We start from the raw sequence: 20,643 nt of genomic DNA on the forward strand, positions 1-20,643 counted from the left end.
CATGATTTAGTAAGACTTGATCAGAGATGACTGCCTGCTTCTCAGTTAAGCTGTCATCCAAACCCCCAAATTTTGCTCCTCTTTGAAAATTAGGCGGCATGACTACTTCCTATAAGATCAAAGTTTTATCTCTTGGTATTATATTTATCACTCTCCACATTGTTCAGGATTTAAAAATTGCTGAGGCTTTAAAATATGAAAAAAGTGATGATAATACTCTATTGCTACCACACTAACTGAAAAGCATAGTGAACGATAAAACTTAGAAGTTTGGAAGCCTAATTAGAAATATAAGTGTCCGTGCATCCTATGCTGGCTCTGCCATTTCTTACCATGCTCTTTCCTTTTTTTCAGCTGCTGGCTGGGCGCTGGCCTTTTGATCACAATGACTTCGGCGTATTTCTCTGCAAGTTGTTCCCCTTTTTGCAGAAGTCCTCAGTGGGGATCACCGTCCTCAATCTCTGCGCTCTCAGCGTTGACAGGTAACGTGGTTCTTTCCCTTTACTCTGTTGTTGGGTTTAGAAAAGCAGTTTTGTCAGAAAGAAGAGAACTCGAGGAGCCTTGAGAATTGGTGTTCAAGACAGTTGTTCATTAGTTCCCAGGAATGAAAATACTAGCAATCTTGCTCTACTGTTTAGAATTGCTTTCCACAGTTGTTGATTACCAGCCATGTTTGGCTCAGGCAACTTGTACCGAGAGCATTTCACCAACTATATCCATTTGACATCCTTATGGCAACGAAGGAAAAAGGAACATGTTAGATGGAATGAATGTTGGAAAAGGAAATTCTAGGACATCCAAATTCTGTACTTTCAATGGTAGATTTCTCATTAGAAAAAAGAAGATACTGTTCAATTGTGTTTCTAATGCTTGATTAGTTGAACTGAGTGGTGAGTACTCAGAATTATGTTCTAATCTATGCTTTTCTGAATACCTGAAATGCTTCCTAATTTTTAAAAAGAGGACAACAGAAGCACCCCTTGATCCAACTCTGAAAAAAACCATCAAGTATCTCAGAGTCTTTCCAGAATTCTTCTCAAACATGGATGTCAAGGCGTCAAGAAAGAAGTCCTTCTGAATTCCATGAACTTCTAGAAGGTATTTTCTATACCTTCTAATTTTCATAGCAGGAATTATAAAAAATGAAGTTAGGAACTCTATAACACATTTTATGGTGCTTTTTTATATTGAAAAAATCCTTTGCAAGCTGTTTAATGTCCTATTTAGGTGGTTTACCTACAATTTAGAAGAGGTTTTCATTTTTCCTTTCACACTCTGACAGTCACTTTTTCAGAGCACCTAAGTCCCATCATAATAGAAATAAAAGTCCCACTTTCTTAAAGAACATTTTAGTGTTTACAGATATTCTATTATTTATCATTAACAATTAATTTTCAGGACCAAAAGTGTTATTGTTAAAACATAAAACTACTCATTCCATTGATAGTAGAAAATTATAATGGTATCCTTGTTATAAATTTATGGTTATAATAATTGTGAAACACTAAACAAAATATTTAGTAGTGTTATTAAAAATAAATTTATTGCTGAAATTAAAACAAAAAAATTCCATTAGTAGTTTAAACTGCAGTAATGCTATTGACAAAAATGCTATCACTGCAGTGGTAAACACAAAGATGAGAAATAATTTCATCACCTATTAGGATTCACAGTGATTCCCAGGAAAAACCTGAGGTCTACATAGGTTTCTTGTGCATCATATCAGATGTTAAGGGCTGCTGCATAAAAATATTTACATACAATAGATGGCCACTGCATCACTTTCACTTGACAAATAATAGATTATGCTACTTGTGACCATGTCCTAAAAAATTGAGCAAGCATTTATAATCTGGACTTTATTCACTAATGAATTCTCATTCCGCTGTTCCCACTCCTAGCACCCCAATAATATCATTTCCTCTTGTAACTAAAGTATTGTATTATCTAAAAATTAAAGTCATTAAATTATACCTATTAATTACTAATACATGAAAAATTTTTCCTACCTGTATTTATCAAGTTGTATATTTAGAGATGTAGCTAGGTATTTTCATTATAATATCCAATTAAAATTTTAAATTATAATATAACTCTAAAACCCACATGGGGAAAAGAAATAAGAAAATAATCATGACAATTTTAAAAAGAATTATGTTTCCTATATGCATATTCTTCCTATATGATATTCTTAAATGTTATAAAGCTACAGTTTTAAAACAATGTGGTACACACACATAAACACGTTGACAAATCAATGGGAAAAACAGAAACAGGTGTCAGAGTGTACAAGAACATAATATAGGCTGAAATCACTTTAATAGGAAAAGGAAAGATTCATCAATAAACAGTGCTATGTACCATCTGGGGGAAAAAACATGTTAAAGTCTTATTTTGTACTATATATCAGTAATAATATTTATAATTATTACCATTTATTGAGTATTAGTATGTACCAGGCCCTGTTAAAAATACTTTCCAGAACTTATTTTATTTAATCCTTATAACAACACCTGTGATGGTGCTATAATTATCCCCATTTTACAGATGGGGAAGTTGAGGTCGAAAGGGCTTAATCAAGGCCAATTGTCTACTAAGTTTTGGAGCCATAATCAAATAAAAGTAGTGTGTGTTCTTAACCACTATGCACAAGCATGCAAAAACTCAAACCATAGAGCAATAGAAGAAAATAAACCAATATCTTTTTGATCTCTAGAAAAGGAAGGCTTTTTGAACCTAAAGTGGATGATAGAATATCTGAATAAAACTATAAATGCATTTCAGGACATAAAATTTTAAAACGTGAATATCAAACATCCATAAAATTAAAAAACAAATAAAGCAATAATCCAGGGAAAATATTTGCAGCAAAACTACAACATGTTAATATTCTTGGTATTTAAAGAAACCATACAAATAGTAATGAAAACCTTACTACTTCCATATAAAAAGGGCATTAGTGTAAAAATCACCAAAGAAGAAATTAAAATGACTAACATATGGATCATGTTCATGTTATCAAAGAAATTCTCATTAAAAAGCATGTTTCTCAAAATCTGGTGGTAGTCGAGAATTGAACAGCCCTTCCAGAAACTAAAGTCCTACAAACGTTTTTGCCTTCTGACCCCGTAATTACAATTTTTACGATCAATTCTATGGAAATGATCCAAAATTTGAACAAAGTCAGGTACAAAGATGCTCCTTACAACAGCAGTCCCCAACCTTTTTGGCACCAGGGACTGGTTTCATGGAAGACAATTTTTCCATGGACTGGGGCGGGGGTGGGGGTTCGGGATGATTCAAGCGCATTACATTTATTGTGCATTTTATTTCTATAATTATTACATTATAATATATAATGAAATAATTATACAACTCACCATAATGCAGAATCAGTGGAAGCCCTGGGCTTGTTTTCACTTGCCACTCACTGATAGGGTTTTGATACGAGTCTGCAAGTAACTGATTTATTATGGCCTCTGTGCAGTCAAACCTCTCCGCTAATGATCATCTGTATTTGCAGGCACCCCCCAGTGATAGCATCACCCCCTCAGCTCCACCTCAGATCATCAGGCGTTAGATTCTCATAAGGAGCGCGCAGCCTAGATCCCTCGCATGCACAGTTTACAGTAGGGTTCGAACTCCTATGAGAACCTAATGCTGCCGCTGGTCTGACAGTAGGCGGAGCTCAGGCAGTAATACGAGCAATGGGGAGCGGCTGTAAATACAAAGGAAGCTTTTCTCACTCACCCGCCACTCACCTCCTGCTGTGCAGCCCTCTTCCTAACTGGCCACGGGCTGGGCTGGTACCCGTCCGTGGCCCAGGGGTTGTGAACCCCTGCTTTACAAGATCATTTAAAGAAAAAGTTGAAAGCAGCCTTGTATTAGGGAAATTGATAGGGATGTTAAATGCAATTTATATGTGTAAGTATACGAATATAAAAATTCCTTGAAAGGAATATGATAAATAGTAGTAGTAGTTATGTCAAGGGATAGAGTAACAGGCATAACATTCTTCTGCAAGCAGAAAAAAACTTATGAAAGTTTATTTTATTTTCTGTGACCCATTTTCCTTATTTACTTCATGCTATTCCCTACATTTTATTTTTCTCATCTGCCCAGCTCATTCCTATGACCTTTATTTTAAATTAACACTAATTTCCTATGACTGAGTAGCTCTAAAATGCAAGCATATGTAGGCCTGTGTGTATGTGGAGAAATACATGTACATGCCCAGCTCAGAGTTACTTCCCTGCCTACTCTTGCCTTTACAAAAGCACCATCAAATTTGGGAAAACAGCATTTTATTTAAAAAATTAAACTTTGTCCCAAAGTTTAGGTAAAAATAGGATGATAACGAGTCTTAGGAAAGGGCCACTCAGTGTTCTAAGAAAACTGCACCTCCGAGGAAACATCTAACCAAAGCCAGACAAGAACAGCCCATGACAAACAAGAATGAAAAACAGGAGAAGGAAGACAAGGAAGATGCTTGGCTCCTGTAAATAGTAAAACCTTTTTAAAGGTATAATCCTCTGAGAAGAGAGGCATTGATGAAAAGAGAGGCCAAGGAGAGGAAAGAATTTGCTTGGTTTGGTAAGAAATATAGGCAACTTTTCATCCCTGCAATATATTTTCTTGTTATAAAAATTAGAGTATATGCTCTGAATAGTGTTATGTGCCATGGTATAATGGTCCCTTTTGTAGTTCATTTGAATCTATTTAATAAATTTTTTTCTTGATTGAAAAATACTTTAGGGCACTTATTCCTCAGTGATATACTCTATCATGAATTATCCCTAGATTGAGAAGCATAATTCATAATTTAGTTCAACAGAGAGACTTGGCAAGAAGGGTATGAGGTACAGACATGAAGAATCGGTCCCGGCTGCTGTTCTTTAGGAGTTTCCATGGTTGTGAAGACAATGACCTGGGAACCAGGGAGAAAGAAGTGCACAAGGGAAGTGTTCAGGCAGTTGGATTCCCCAGCCACCTGAATCATCAAAACTCTCCATTCCTTCTCTAGCTCACCTTGTTCTGCTGCCTCTTTCCTCCTTGGGGGAACCTCAGAGGACGATCTTGCTGAGCTTCAATCTCCCCAGTATAAACCCTACCTGTAGGCGGGGAGAAGGGGGTGGTGGGAGATGATGGGATGGGGAAACGGAGGGATTAGGTCATAGATTCCTGTTTCTGATGTAGGAATACCTCACCCACACCATGTCCTCCCCACCTCATGCATGGAGAAAAATTAACTCAGTGTTCAATCACAAGCTGTCAGGTAGCACATGAAATGTTCTTGGTTTGGAAAAAAAAAAAAAAAAAAGAAAGAAAGAAATGTTCTTGGTTTGAAAAAAGAAAGAAAGAAAAAAGAATGTCAAGCATTTATTTCATTAAGACTTAACCTCAGTTTTAGATCAAGAAGAACCGTTTTAAAATTCCACTTTCGCAAAAATCTGCCTGAATCCAGGAGGTTTTTTTCTGGGTAATGAACTTACTGTCCTTTGTTCCCTGGGTCCTTTCTTTATTATTTTTACATTTCATTTGGTACTGACTCTCAACTTTGGGACCGGTATGTAGGGAATCTATTTTGATATCTCTATTTCAAAAGCTTTTACACTAGAGAATGAATCATTCACACTTGATTTCTGAAGATAAGATACAATTTGCTTTGAATCTTGATTCGGTTGCATTATATTCTTCTAAAAATAAGAAAATGCCTTTATTTAAAAAAAAAAAAAAAAAAAACAAAGCAAGGAGTAAAAAGAGGGAAATTGGAACCTGTTATGAAACAGTTTGCAACTTGGGAATCCCTGCTTTCATTCTATGAGCTGAATCAAATTACGGCCCAGGAGGAGTTCCCGTGATTTTTTTGGTTTTGTTTTTTAAATATGATGATTATCTCTCATTTCAGAGTTGTTGTTTCTGAGAGAAAATAATGAACGTAACTATTCATCCAAGCTTTATACAATTTCTCCACTACTTCATTGATTGCTCAGTGAATACTAATACTTTAGGATCAAAGAAAACGTCTAGCTTCCTCACTCCAGGCTTTTAATCTGAATAAGGTAAACAAGACAGAGAAAGCACATCCCTTGTACCAGAATGGATGACTTCCCATTGTTCATTTCAACTATGGACTTGTCTGATTAAAGCTTTTCACTAATTCTTCCTCAAATCTATTATTTATTTTTATTTCACACCATTAGTTACTTAAGAATAAGATAAAACAGGAATTTCAGAAAAAGACTGGGGAAATTTAGAAAAAAATTTTGACCTCTATCCAAGCTTTATCAGTGAAATAGTTTTGTCTAATGTTAAGCAGTATACTTCTAAAATGAATGAATTTTTCCCAACAAACCATGAATAACCAGCCATTACCAATAGTGCAAATAGGTATTCTTACCTGCCATAAGTGACAAGCTTTACAAGTTACTCTGAGTTTGTTTCAGGGGGAAAAAAAGAAGGGGCAGGGATTGGGAAGAGGAATTCAATGCTATTCTTGTAAGGTTAACAGTCATGTTTAAAGTAGAAAATGATGGGGGTCAGACCAGTAAAAAAGGTCTGGGTACAGCTCCAGATTGTACTTTAAAGTTGCCTAGGGAAAGAGGCTGTAAAAAGATATAACTCTTTTAACAACTACTCCAGATGATGTGTGATTAGACACCTGGGAAAGTTGTAAGGCTCCATCACTAATGCACTTTGATTTGCCTCAAACTCAAAGCCAGTTCTTCATCCCTCATTTCAAGTAATTGCTTAGTGGTCTCTAGGATATTCTCAAAGGTTTATCCCAACTCAAGAAAGCATGGAAGCGATTTTCTAAAAAACTTCATTTTTACTTAGACTTGGGCTTGGTTTCTCCTTATTCTCCTGGTGCTATGATTTTCCTTTCACGCTGGGTGTAGGGCAACTTGGGATCTCATTTGGGGGTCTGTTCCCTGTCGCACATAGTTATTTGTTCTTTTCTCTTATTTCTATTGTCAAGATCAGGTGACTGGTTAATCTTGCTACCTCGTTTTTCTTTGATAACAAACTACCCCCAAACTTAGTGGTTTAGAACAACCACCATTTTCTTATTATCTGACCAAGTTGTGGGTTAGGGATTTGGGTGGTTTTTCCGCTCCTTGTTACTTCGACTGCGGTCTCACGGTGAATTTCAGCTGGCCGCTGAGCTTGCTTCATGGGTCCAAGACTCACATGACTGGCCCCTTGGCAAGAACAGTTGGACATCTGAGCTCAGAGGAGCCCATCTCCCTCTCCATGAAGTCCAGGGCTGTTCGACACCCCTCCAGCGGGCTCAGGGCTCCGGGGTGGCACCTACTGCTCCATTCAGAGGCCAGACGTGAAACTGACAAAGCATCATTCCAGCTGTGCTCAGCTGGTCAAAGGAGCCAGAGGCCAGCCCAGATGAAGGACCCAACTGAAGAAATGTCCAAATATCTGCAGCTATCTTTCTTTTTTATTAATTTTTTGTTGTTGTTGAAGTATAGTTGATTTATAATGTTGTGTTAGTTTCTGGTGTAGAGCAAGGTGATTCAGTTATACCTGTATAAATATATATTCTTTTTCAGATTCTTTTCCATTATAGGTGATTACAAGATATTGAATATAGTTCCCTGTGCTATACAGTAGGACCTTGTGGCTTTATATATTTTATATATAGTAGTTTGTATCTGCTAATCCCAAGCTCCTGAATTACCCCTTCCCCCCCTTTCCCCTTTGGTAACCATAAATATGTTTTCAATGTCTGTGAGTCTGTCTCTGTTTTGTAAATAAATTCATTGGCATCATTTTTTTTTAGATTCCACATCTAAATGATATCATATGATATTTGTCTTTCTCTGACTTACTTCACTTAGTAATCTCTAGGTCCATCCATGTTGCTGCAAATGGCATTATTTCCTTCTCTGCAGCTACCTTTTTTTTTTTAACATCTTTATTGAAGTATAATTGCTTTACAATGTTGTGTTAGTTTCTGCTTTATAACAAAGTGAATCAGCTATACATATACATATATCCCTATATCTCCTCCCTCTAGCGTCTCCCTCCTACCCTCCCTAACCCACCCCTCTAGGTGGACACAAAGCACCGAGCTGACCTCCCTGTGCTATGCAGCTGCTTCCCACTAGCTATCTATTTTACGTTTGGTAGTGTATATATGTCCATGCCACTCTCTCACTTCATCCCAGCTTACCCTTCCCCCTTCCAGTGTCCTCAAGTCTATTCTCTACATCTGCGTCTTTATTCCTGTCCTGCCCCTAGGTTCTTCAGAACCACTTTTTTCTTAGATTCCATATATATGTGTTAGCATACGGTATTTGTTTTTCTCTTTCTGACTTACTTCACTCTGTATGACAGTCTCTAGGTCTATCCACCTCACTGCAAATAACTCAATTTCGTTTCTTTTTATGGCTGAGTAATCTTCCATTGTATATATGTGCCGCATCTTCTTTATCCATTCATCTGTCAGTGAACACTTAGGTTGCTTCCATGTTCGGGCTGTTGTAAATAGAGCTGCAATGAACATTGTGGTGCATGACTCTTTTTGAATTATGGTTTTCTCAGGTTATATGCCTAGTAGTAGGATTGCTGGGTCATATAGTAGTTCTATTTGTAGTTTTTTAAGGAACTTCCATACCGTTCTCCACAGTAGCTGTATCAATTTACATTCCTACCAACAGTACAAGAGGGTTCCCTTTTCTCCACACCCTCTCCAGCATTTATTGTTTGTAGATTTTTTGATGATGGCCATTCTGACTGGTGTGAGATGATACCTCACTGTAGTTTTGATTTGCATTTCTCTAATGATTAGTGATGTTGAGCATCCTTTCATGAGTTTGTTGGCAATCTGTATATTTTCTTTGGAGAAATGTCTATTTAGGTCTTCTGCCCACTTTTGGATTGGGTTGTTGGTTTTTTTGATATTGAGCTTCATGAGCTATTTGTATATTTGGGAGATTAATCCTTTGTCGGTTGCTTCGTCTGCAGATATTTTCTCCCATTCTGAGGGTTGTCTTTTCGTCTTGTTCATGGTTTCCTTCCTGCAGCTATCTTTTAATCCACTTCACCTGGCTTCTCTTTAAAGTTCTTCCTGCTGGCGTTTTGCTCCCAAACCTCTATATGGCAATTGGTTTGCCTAGCACATAGGAGACACAAATCATAAACAAACATTACAAAGGGTCACATTTGCTCAATTAAAGAAGTGCAGACATAAAGATATAAGTGCCACTTTACCTTATGGAGGTGGCAAAACTGAAGAAAAATAAATTGTAATGATGGCAAGCATTGACAGGCACTTAGGAGAAACATTTTTTAAAGGTACTTAAGCTACTTTTTCATTCCCTTGATTTAGTAATCTCACTCAAGATAATTAACCCAGGAAAATCATTCAAAGAGAAAAAAAATCTGTATGTGCAAACATATTTATAGCATGTTATTCACAACCTTGAAACACTAGAAATGATGTGACCATAGGAGGAAGATTTAGGTAAATTGTATCAATATCTTGTTATACTGGGTAGCCATGAAATTAATAAATGCCATGCCTATGTAGAAACATGAAAAGCAAATAAAGCCAAAAACAAAATTGTAACTGACAAGATTATAATATAATTATATTCAAACTATATTTATGAGACTAGCAATGGGCAAAGAAGAAGAAGAAATGGAAATAGATTTTGCTGAAGTGATCTTTTGAATTGAAGTTTTCTTTTACACTGTTTTAAAGTACATTCAATAATATTTATTTTCAGTTTAATGAGTTTCCCAGATCATACCTTAAAGATTCAAAGATGTGCATTAAATGCCTCTAGCCTTGAAAACATGTAAAAATCTATTTATAGACATATACAGTAACAAACATCTTTACATAAACAAAACATGTAATTTATTCTTGTATTTTGGCATGTCATATGACAGAGTTCATGGTGGTGTCATGGGAAAAGACTCCCCTGGGACTTGGCAGACCAGAGCCCTGGCCCAGGCGCCCCACATTCACTGGGGACCAGGCAGAGGACTTGGTGACACACCCCTCCTCAGGTTCCCAACGAGAACACAAAGGGAGAAAGATCAGCCCAGAGGTCCTGCTTGGTTTTAAATTACTGTGTTCTAGGATTCTGAAAGTACTAGCTCTTTATCCGTTGCCTAATTCAGGGCTGGCTTGAAAAATAAGAAACTCTTTGGAATGTATATTGGCTTTGGCCAATAAAGACAAATGCATGGCAAGGAAGCAAACAAAGAGAGATTCTTAATTCAAGAGATATTTATTCAGCACCTATTGTTGTAGGTCTTGTGACCAACATGCAAGATGTCTGCCCTACGGAGCTTACAATCAAAAGGGAGAGGTGGACACAGACCATAAACGAAATAAATAAGTAAAATATTTGATTGGTCCCATCGTAGTAAGTGCTATGGAGAAAAATAATCAGGCTGAGTGGGACAGGGTACATCTGGAGGGGAATCTGGCAGTTTTAAATAGGGTATTCAGGGAAGGCCTCTGTGAAAAGACACCATTGCGTAAAGATCTGGGGAAGTGAGGAGGCAGCTCTGAGGACACCTGTAGGCATTCCCATTGGGGTGGGAACCCACTGGGGGATCTGAGCAGAGGGGTGACATGATTGGCTTACATTTTAACAGGCTCACCCCGGTTGCTGTGTTCAGGGCAAACTGCAGGAGGGCGAAGTGGACACAGAGAGATCAGTTAGGAAGCTATTAAAATAATCCAGGCAGGTGGTAACTGGCGAGATGGTGAGAAGTGGTTGCGTCTGGATACAGTTTGAAGGAGGAGGTTGCAAGGTTTGCTGAAGAATTGGATGTGCGATGGAAGAGAAAAAGAGGAGGGAAGGCTAACTTCAAAGTTCTGGGCCTGAGATGGTAGACTAGAGAGAAGGCAAGGAAGGGGGCAAGGAAGAAGACCGGGAGTCTGGTTTGGGTGAGTTTCAGTGCCTATTAGATATCTGAGTGGATACCAAGTAGGCAGGTGGATACACGAGTCTAGAGTTAGAGGTGAGGCTCTAGGCTAGAGTTATACATTTGAGAATTAATTATCCACATATAGAGAGTTTAAATGATAATAAAGCCTTGAGACTAGATGAGATCATAAAGAGAGAGGGTGTAGATAGAAAAGAAAAGAGGTGCGAGGACTAAGGGGAAATCCAACACTAAGAATTTGAGGCGTGGGCATGATCCAGCCAAGGAGATGAGATGGAGTGGCCAATCCCATCAGCAGGAGGAAAAGTAGCAGAATGTGGTCAAAGCCAAGTGAAGAAAGCATTTCAAAGGGGAGGGATTATTTCCGGAATAGTTTTTGTTGGCAGGCTGTTCATAATCATACCTAGTAAGGAGAACATACTGTGTATTATCTGTTGTGTCATTATCACCCAAATAGAAATCATTTGGGGCACGTCCAGTATTTCTTATTTTTCGCACCTTTCTGCACCTCCATCATCACAAGTGAGTGTTTCTAATCATTCTTATGGTTGTTTTCTCATCTCATGGAGATGTTATCAAGATCAGTGTGATTACAAATGGGAAATATTCTAATTCTCAGTCATGTGGGTTAATGAAGGAGCAGACTGATTCTGAATCATTTGCTCAACTAGGCACTAAAAATTACTTCTATTTATGTTTAAATGTTGAATTCACATTGGATTATAGATATGTCATATTCTGGGAACTCATGGGCACGTTATAAAATGAAGCTGGTCTGTGAATATATTCATCATTGGAACATGTAGATCACATTTTCTTACTAAACCACCTTCTATCTCCAATCCTGCCTAAGAAATCTGGCTTTCTCTTTTAAGAGATAAAGTGTTTTATTTACATCACCTTTCCTGATAAGAGGAGGGGAGAAGAAACAGATATAACTCATTGACAGCCTTGGGATATAGACATTCTGTCTCCATTCCTTGTAGCTTTTACTGGACATCAGACTGTCAGTCTAATAAGGCAGCAAAGAAAAGTAAACAGAAATAGAAAGCAGAATATATAGCAGTCTTCATCCTCCTGGTAATAACCATAAATTTTAAAATGCAATGTTGGCTACATCGTAAAAGGATTTTCTTGGTCTGTTTGCATAGCTGTATTTTATTCCATTCTGAACTAATCTGGACTTTTTCAGAGATTCTTATTGTGCACCAATCTTATTTATCCTAAAAATCTTTTGCAAAACATTTCTCCAGCAAAGTGTCCTGTATATATGGCATGTGGCATCATCGTGCATACCAAAACTATAGGTTCTAATCTACAGTGAAGAACAAGGTAGCATAATTCCTAGGAGTTGGGTTTTCACAGGTGTACCTTTTAGTTGTACTGAGACAGAACACTAACTGCAAATGATAGGGGCTCATTTTGGTGGCTATGGGTAGCTTGTATCTTGCCTTGGCGTTGCTGACTAATCTTTCCCATTAAGCTGCCTGGCCTGCAAACCCATGTGCACCTGTCTCAATGCCTTGGTCTGTTTTACAGCCTTCCTCTGGCACTATCTAATGAAAGCTATTAAAAGCGAATGTTTCCTTTCCATTACAACAGCAGCAAAAATTTCAAGAATGAAGTCACAAAAATACTGTACCACAGGTCCCTTCTTAATAGTAAGTCTGAAAGCAGTTAGCACCAGACCATCACCTCAGGTCAAAGAGCATGGCATTTCTGAAACCAAACTTTCCTTCGACTTAACATTTAAATGTGATTATTATCATAAAATATTAAGGTAAAATATAAGGCAAACACAATTTCTTAATGCCAGTTAGTGCTTTGATTGGCATGATTGTTCAGTTATATTTATATCCTATGCTTCTGTATGAACCATTCTTTCCTATTAAAGTGTAAACCCTAAAGTTGAGGAACGAAGCTGTCTTTAGCTCAGTTTTATATAGTCTAGCACAGGGCCATATGGGAGAGATATATTTATTCTTTGACTTTTTCAAATATAATTATTAGAAATATTTATTTACTAAAACAGCCACCCAGTACAAGCCCACTGTGATCATATTTTGAGGGTAGAGGAAGGGAGAAAACAATGGAAGATCTATGGTCACCATTCACTTAAGGATATCTAGATCCACTTCATAGATAATATTTCAAGTTTTTTTTTAATATAGAAACAGAAATAAGACATTACCATAACAAGTACCAGCAGCTTTCACTACCCCTCCCATCATCCAATTTTCCCCCCATCTTAATAAACATAGCACACCCATCTCTGCTGCCACATCCTAAACTCTCATGAGATTTCGATAGGCCCCAAGTGAAGATCTCAGACTCAGGCCTGCCAGCCAGTTGAACTCCAAATGGGTAGAACTTTTAATAGCCCCACTTGTTTTTCACACCAGGACTCACAGAAAATTCCTAAAAAGCTAATGGTTGGTCACTGGCCAAAGGAAGGATCTTTCCAGCATTTATAATTTTCATTTAATTGAAATAAACTTAAAATTTCCTAACCACTTGGTGCCATCATCCCCCCCCTTTTTTTTTAGGTACAGAGCAGTTGCCTCCTGGAGTCGTGTTCAGGGAATTGGGATTCCCTTGGTCACAGCCATTGAGATTGTCTCCATCTGGATCCTTTCTTTTATCCTGGCCATCCCCGAAGCAATCGGCTTCGTCATGGTGCCCTTTGAATACAAGGGTGAACAGCACAAAACCTGTATGCTCAATGCCACGTCAAAATTCATGGAGGTATGAAAAGTTTAAAGGAAATTAATTGGGGAGGGGAGGTCTTCATTTACCATCACCAAGATTTGTTGATATCTCTACACTGCCGAGTGTAGTTTACTCTGTTAGTTCAGTCAAATATTCTTTAAATTGCATGAAAAGCAGATGTTAAACCAGGGCTTAGCTTCTTGAATAAAACAACTATTTTGTTTTCACTCTTGTATTATAGCACAACTGTAGACACAACTATTGCTCTGCACCAAACAACTCAGAATTCTGAAACAGATTTACTAAGAAAGAGAGATTGATGTGTATGCATGTAGTGCTATTTGTTTTGATAATAAGGAATACAGCACAATTTCCATCTGACAGACACACTGATGCTTATTTGATGTTACTTGGAGAAATGCTCATTGCTCACACAGTTTTTAAAGACAGATTTACTAATTCAAAGTAGGAAGTCATTCTCGTGTGTGCTTATGTTAGTACAGATTCTAATATATAAATAATATAAATTTTTTAAAATTTTAATTTAATTTTATTTGGATTCTTTTCTCTTTTTAAAAAAATATTTATTTATTTTTGGTTGCATTGGGTCTTCATTGCTGCACACGGGCTTTCTCTAGGTGCAGAGAGCAGGGGCTACTCTTCTTTGTGGTGCGCGGGCTTCTCATTGCAGTGGCTTCTCTTGCTGTGGAGCATGGGCTCTAGGCACGTGGGCTTCAGTAGTTGTGGCACGCGGGCTCAGTAGCTGTGGCTCGCGGGCTAAGTAGTTGTGGCTCACAAGCTTAGTTGCTCCGCGGCATGTGGGATCTTCCTGCACCAGGGCTCGAACCCGTGTCCCCCACACTGGCAGGCGGATTCTTAACCACTGCGCCACCAGGGAAGCCCCAAATAATATAAATTTGCAGAACGTTTTTAAAGAGCATTTTAGTGTAACAAATTCAATTGTTGCTTAATACACCTGACCGCATTAATGTTTCTGAAAAGCTTGATTACAGAACTGAGAGTATTAGGAAACTCATTTAAAATGCATATTTCCTCTACAAAACTAGTCACATGTAGAACGAGGAGGAAAACCAAGAATAACTATTTCTCTTACATCAGCATAATTTAGTACTTTGATGTAAGTTTCATGCAGTTCAGATTCCACATTTAATCATTTACAGACATCTTAAGGTATGTTTTCCTTCCATGGAAAATTCACAAAATTAGTGGTTTTACAGTTGACCAGTTGTCCTGCTTGGAGATTCTTGTTTCAAAATTAAAAGTGCTCATGAACACAGCCAAACTAGCAACCTTAAAATTAAAGTCTTCTGCTGATCTACTGACTTTTTTATGAAGTCAACCTCCACAGTGAAAAGCAAAGCAGTAGGAGGCTATCAGAACTGGGGCAGTGTGAATGAGCAATCTAGAAAACCCTGACTAAAACATTAGAGAGAAGAGGCTGAACATAAGAAGGAACTCACTGGGAATTTCCTGGTGGTCCAGTGATTAGGACTCATGGAAGTCATGGGTTCAATCCCTGGTCAAGGAACTAAGATCCCGCAAGCCGCGCAGTGTGGCCAAAAATAAAGAGGAACTTACTGACCATTCCAGCTGGACAAAATGAAATGGGTTTCTTCACAACGATGCATATCCTTTCTAGAGATGAAGCTAAGAGTAGCTGCCCTTCAGGCTGGCGGGGGCGTTGTGCCTGGCGGGCGCCCGGAGGGTTGCAGTATAGGGTATGAGTTTGAACTGATGATTTTGAAGATTTCATTCCAAGTCTAAAGTTTTAGGATTCTCTTTCCCCTCCTGTTCTCTTTTTCTAATGTGATTCCCCCTCTTTTTCCACTCTTTCCTCCTCAACTTTGCTCTAACCTAGACTGGAGGGAGGTCCCTCCATACCCTTGCTGGTGACATCAGTTCAAAAGAAATGTGTGACCCCATTCTCGATAGGCCTCTACCATGGAAGGGGCAGGGAACTCCATCCAGTCCCCTCCAGGTAGGGTCAGCTTCCAGGCCCTCCACAGCTGCTTCTAGGCAGTCACACCCAGCCAGCAATGCACCCAGAAGAAGGGGGTCCTCCAAGGAGTGTTTGTGTTGCATTTAAATGAAGAGAGAGAGTCCTTCTGATTTTTTGTTTGTTTTTTAAAGTTCAGTACTAAAACCTTTCTACAGCGTGATGTGAACAGGAAAATATTTGTGTAAACAGATTTGAAAAAACCAACTCCTTTGGGAGTCTGCACTTAACCTGAGGCTAGAATTCAGAGGTTTGTAAACTTGAATGGAAAGGAAATTACATGTTTATTTTCACTAACTTCTAACTGAAATTTATCATTTCCTTCTAATATGAAAGTAGGCAACAAACCACAGTAGTATTTAGCAGTACCATGATTTTTTCACTAATAGAAATAACAGACATTTCATACCACATAACAGTTGTATAATCTCAAAATATCATTTACATTCATCATTGCTCCTACATTCTGATAGAACCACCATTAGATCTGTGATTTAATTTGTTAATAAACACATATATTACTACATCAGAACTTTCTTTTTCATATTTTGATTTCTGTGTTTTGATGTAATTGGTTTCCATTGTAATCTTACATATTTTATTTCATGCACATAAAAGTATTATTCTCAGAAAGAATTATAGTCTACACCAGAAGGCGATCTATGGCATAAAAGTATTTAAGAACCCCTGCCCAGAACTTTTTATCCTCAGGAACCATTTAAAGAATATTTTAATAGACATGTTATAAATGCAGCCCACTGGGCCTCTTTCTATATTCAGAAACTCTCCAGTGTTTCACAGAGCAGTGTGATTATTTTTTACTGTGGGAACTGAGATATTACAGGAGGCTGCATTATCCTTAGTAAATAAACAATCTGGAGAAACAGCATAAGAAAAGGAACAGCATTTCTTCCCAAGCTGGTGGTTAATTTAGTGGGACGAAGAATTTAGATGTAATTTTCTAATTTCCATTTTTATTGGGTATTATATTTTCTCTTTCAAGAACACATAAAACTGAGTAATCCTGGTATTTATAAATCCTGTCCTCAGGGAGATAATGCTCAGTATGCCTTCAGATAAACTACACTGCCTCAATAGTTTCCAGGTGGTAAGTATTAAAAGGGAGCGAGAAAGGGCACAGTTATTGATGGCTCAAACTGGCTGGCTGCGAGGTCACATAGCAGACATACCAGACAAAGGGTTAATTCCCAGTAACCGAAAACTCCACAGATAAGCCATTCATAACCCTCACTGTTTCCAAACTAGATAGGCACATTAAGTACATTCTAACCACAATAGTCAGAAGTAAACCAGGCACTAGCAAAATGTTGAGAATCACCAACAAAGATAAGAGTCTGTATGTCTCAAAATCATGCTTTATGAGCTTTGGAAGGGAACTCTTTTTATTGATTAGGGCTCTTGCACTGTGTAATTAAAACCAACTTCAGTTTATTCAAAATATCTGTTGGGATAATTTTTTAAATTTATTTTATTGCAGTATAGTCGCTTTACAATGTTGTGTTAATTTCTGCTGTACAGCAAAGTGATTCAGTTATCCATATATATACATTCTTTTCCATATTCTTTCCCATGATGTTTTATCACAGGATATTGAATATTGTTCTCTGTGCTATACAGTAGGACCTTATTGCTTATCCATTTTATATATAATAGTTTGCATCTGCTAATCCCAAACTCCTAATCCATCCCTCCCTCTCCCCCCTTGATAACCACAAGTCTGTTCTCTATGTCTCTGAATCTGTTTCTGTTTCATAGATAAGTTCATTTGTATCATATTTTAGATTCCACATGTGAGATCATATGATATTTGTCTTTCTCTTTCTGACTTACTTTGCTTAGTATGATCATCTCTAGGTCCACCCTTGTTGCTGCAAATGGCATTATTTCATTCTTTTTATGGCTGAGCAATATTCCATTGTATATTCATCTGTCAATAAACATTCAGGTTGCTTCTATGTCTTGGCTATGGTGAATAGTGCTGTTTGCCAGGATAATTTTTAATGCAATTTCTTTGTGTGCTATTATAAAGCCAAGATAATGTCTGGAGTTTCCAATTTAGTTGTTTTGAGTACCACCTCCAAGCCCATTACCACAACCAGAGAGCATGAATATACAAACATATCTGCAAGCATGAAAATGTTGAAGCCACCAGAGGCGCTGTACAACTAATTTTCATTATAATGCTCCCCTTCCTCTCTCCCTTCTCTTCTCTTTCCAGTTCTACCAAGATGTTAAGGACTGGTGGCTGTTTGGGTTCTACTTCTGCATGCCCCTGGTGTGCACTGCGATCTTCTACACCCTCATGACTTGTGAGATGTTAAACAGAAGGAACGGCAGCCTGAGAATTGCCCTCAGTGAACACCTGAAACAGGTAAATCTAATAAGATCATGAAGATGTGGCCAAGACTGTTTTGTCCTTGACAACAAAAGGCCTATGAATACTGTATTTCGCAGATTTAGCCTGATTTCCTAAAAATAAAAATACTGTTTTGTTTGTCTGTATGTCTTGTTTTCTTTAGCGTATTAGGCATTTCTTCTGTGAAGTAGGGATCCGACCTATGAAACAGGTGGCCCTGTGGGCAGGGCCCAAACAGAGAGAAACTATTCATTTATTTTGCCAAGGGTGTATCAAACATGAGTGTTTGTGATTAGCAGTACGTTGAACTGGGGTTGGAACTGTGCCAGGACAAAAAAAGAAGTATATGACTTTCTCCATGGGCAGGCTTTGCAGTCTTGTTGTGGAAATAAAACACAAACATGAAATAATTGGAAAATAGAATCACAAGTTGTGGTAAAAAGTAGCCTTTGCTATAGAAAGTCAAGGAGGATATGAGATAAAGTCATGGAGAAATTGTATGAGGGGGATTGAACTGTTCATGGAGGATAAGTGGGTTCCATGGGGAAGAAGAGGACAGAGGGCACTTCAGGTGGGTGGACAGGGGTCTAGTAGAACACAGCATGGGCATCATCCCTTTGGGGGACTGGAAAAAAAGATGGACCTCATTAGAGCAACATCTAAAGTAAGACTCATGGGGCTTCCCTGGTGGCGCAGTGGTTGAGAGTCCGCCTGCCGATGCAGGGGACATGGGTTCGTGCCCTGGTCCGGGAAGATCCCACATGCCGCGGAGCAACTAAGCCCGTGAGCCATGGCCGCTGGGCCTGCACGTCCGGAGCCTGTGCTCCGCAACGGGAGAGGCCACAGCAGTGAGAGGCCCGCATACCGCAAAAAAAATAAATAAATAAATAAAATAAAATAAAGTAAGACTCATGATAGCAAACAGGATTGGGTACATAAGAAGCCACATTTTGGAGGGCCCAAAGTTCTAGAAGAAATCTGAACATGTCATTAGGACGCTATTGGTCCTTCCCAGGCAGGAAACAGAACAGATAAAACTGTGACGCTTATATTTGCTGGCTCTGTGACATTGGGCAAATTGCTTAATCTCTCTGAACTTCTAGTTCTTCAGAAAATGTATATAATAATACCTGCACTTTTCTATACAAATACCAACTTAGTTTTGAGTCTTAAAAATTTTTTAATGAGATGTATATAACAATACATCAAAGGGATGACCTAATGCATGTGCGGTGTCTAATAGGCTCCAACTCATAGTTTAGTCAGAAAATGTTGATAGATATTAATTCAAAGAGTAAAACTAGGACTGTGGGTGAGTTTTCAGTTTCAACAGACAAGTATATAAGGACGATGAACCACACCAAAAGTTAATGTCATAACTTGATGGAGCCTGGAAATCTGCCCTGTATGATGACCACACAACAAGCATCATTTTTCATCGGCAACAGTTTTCAGCTAGAGGACTGATTTTTTTTGAGTGTCAGCTCCCTATCCGTAAATTGGACATAATAATATATGAATCAGTGTTATTATGACAATCAAAGGAATTAATGTGCATACACATACTTTATAAAATCTAACATGCTATACAAATGGTAGCTATTATCTTTCATTATAATTTAACAGGAAAATTATCTTGAGAAACTTTAGTATGACATCATCCAGGCATGAACATTTCAAGTACTCCAGATGTGAAACATATTAAGCAATTATTATGGCTCATTCCTACAATGAAGATAACTAATTAGAATAGATTTGTGAAAGACAGTGTTTTAAAATGTTGATTTTGCACTAGCACCACGATTGAGCCTATTTAAGCTACGAGTGGCAACTGCTCTGAAAATAATTGAATAGGGATTGGAAGCAATAATAAGATGCTGCTGCTTCACATTTTCATAGCATTTTTTAAAGTTTTTAAAGAGCATTTCCATGTCCTTTTGGTGTTTGATTCCTCCAAACACCCTGTGAGATAAGCTGGACAGGTATTACCCTTATTATACAGGTGTTTAAGAGACTGACTCAACCAAATGGAGATTAGAACCCAAGACTTGGTCACCATGCAACAGACATTCCCTCGTGTCTCACTCAAAGCTAGAGCAGGTTCTAACAGCAGGAGAGCAAGCCTGGCTGGAAGGCCTTCAAGTGGGATGGCAGGGGAGCTAGCTCAGAGTGAAAGACCCAGCCACCCTGTCCAATATCCAATATGGCTTCTGGTCTTGCTTCTTGTGTGGTTTTCTCAAATTTCTCTTCATTATACCAACAAGACATTTTATCAGTTAGGGATTGTGTTTGGATGCTGGTAGCAGAAAACCCAAAATAACAGGGAGTAGACCAGGCAGGGGTTTATCTTTCTCCCATGGCAAGAAGTTCAGATGTCATTGGCTCAGTGGTCAAGGGACTCAGAAGCCAGGGTTCTGCTGGTGTACTGACCTTTCCGTTTTTATTGGAAGACAGCCGCTATAGCTCTACCATTATATCTTCTATCTAGGCAGCAAGAAAGGGAAGAACACAGATCACATTAGTGTGTGTCTGCCAAAGGAGTATATCCCACTTTTTTTTTTGTCCACGCCCCACGGCATGTGGGATCTTAGTTCCCCGACCAGGGATTAAACCCGTG

The 20,643-nt window shown here is 38.3% G+C and overlaps 1 protein-coding gene and 1 long non-coding RNA gene across 2 annotated transcripts in view; one reads left to right on the top strand and one right to left on the bottom strand.

Moving 5' to 3' along the window:
- Window positions 1-20,643, top strand: part of EDNRA (endothelin receptor type A) — a 63,485-nt gene that overhangs the window by 35,946 nt on the left and 6,896 nt on the right. The window contains exons 3-5 of the mRNA XM_059066732.2: window positions 355-482; window positions 13,470-13,668; window positions 17,889-18,041. Coding sequence (XP_058922715.1) covers window positions 355-482; window positions 13,470-13,668; window positions 17,889-18,041 — 480 coding nt within the window. The remainder of the gene's footprint in view (window positions 1-354; window positions 483-13,469; window positions 13,669-17,888; window positions 18,042-20,643) is intronic.
- Window positions 8,122-20,643, bottom strand: part of LOC131758522 (uncharacterized) — an 81,810-nt gene continuing 69,288 nt past the window's right edge. Inside the window, exon 3 of the long non-coding RNA XR_009336204.2 lies at window positions 8,122-9,130. This is a non-coding gene — a long non-coding RNA (uncharacterized lncRNA). The remainder of the gene's footprint in view (window positions 9,131-20,643) is intronic.

Source organism: Kogia breviceps, chromosome 6 (assembly GCF_026419965.1).
Source record: "Kogia breviceps isolate mKogBre1 chromosome 6, mKogBre1 haplotype 1, whole genome shotgun sequence".
In the NCBI taxonomy this organism is placed as follows: Eukaryota; Metazoa; Chordata; class Mammalia; order Artiodactyla; family Physeteridae; genus Kogia; species Kogia breviceps.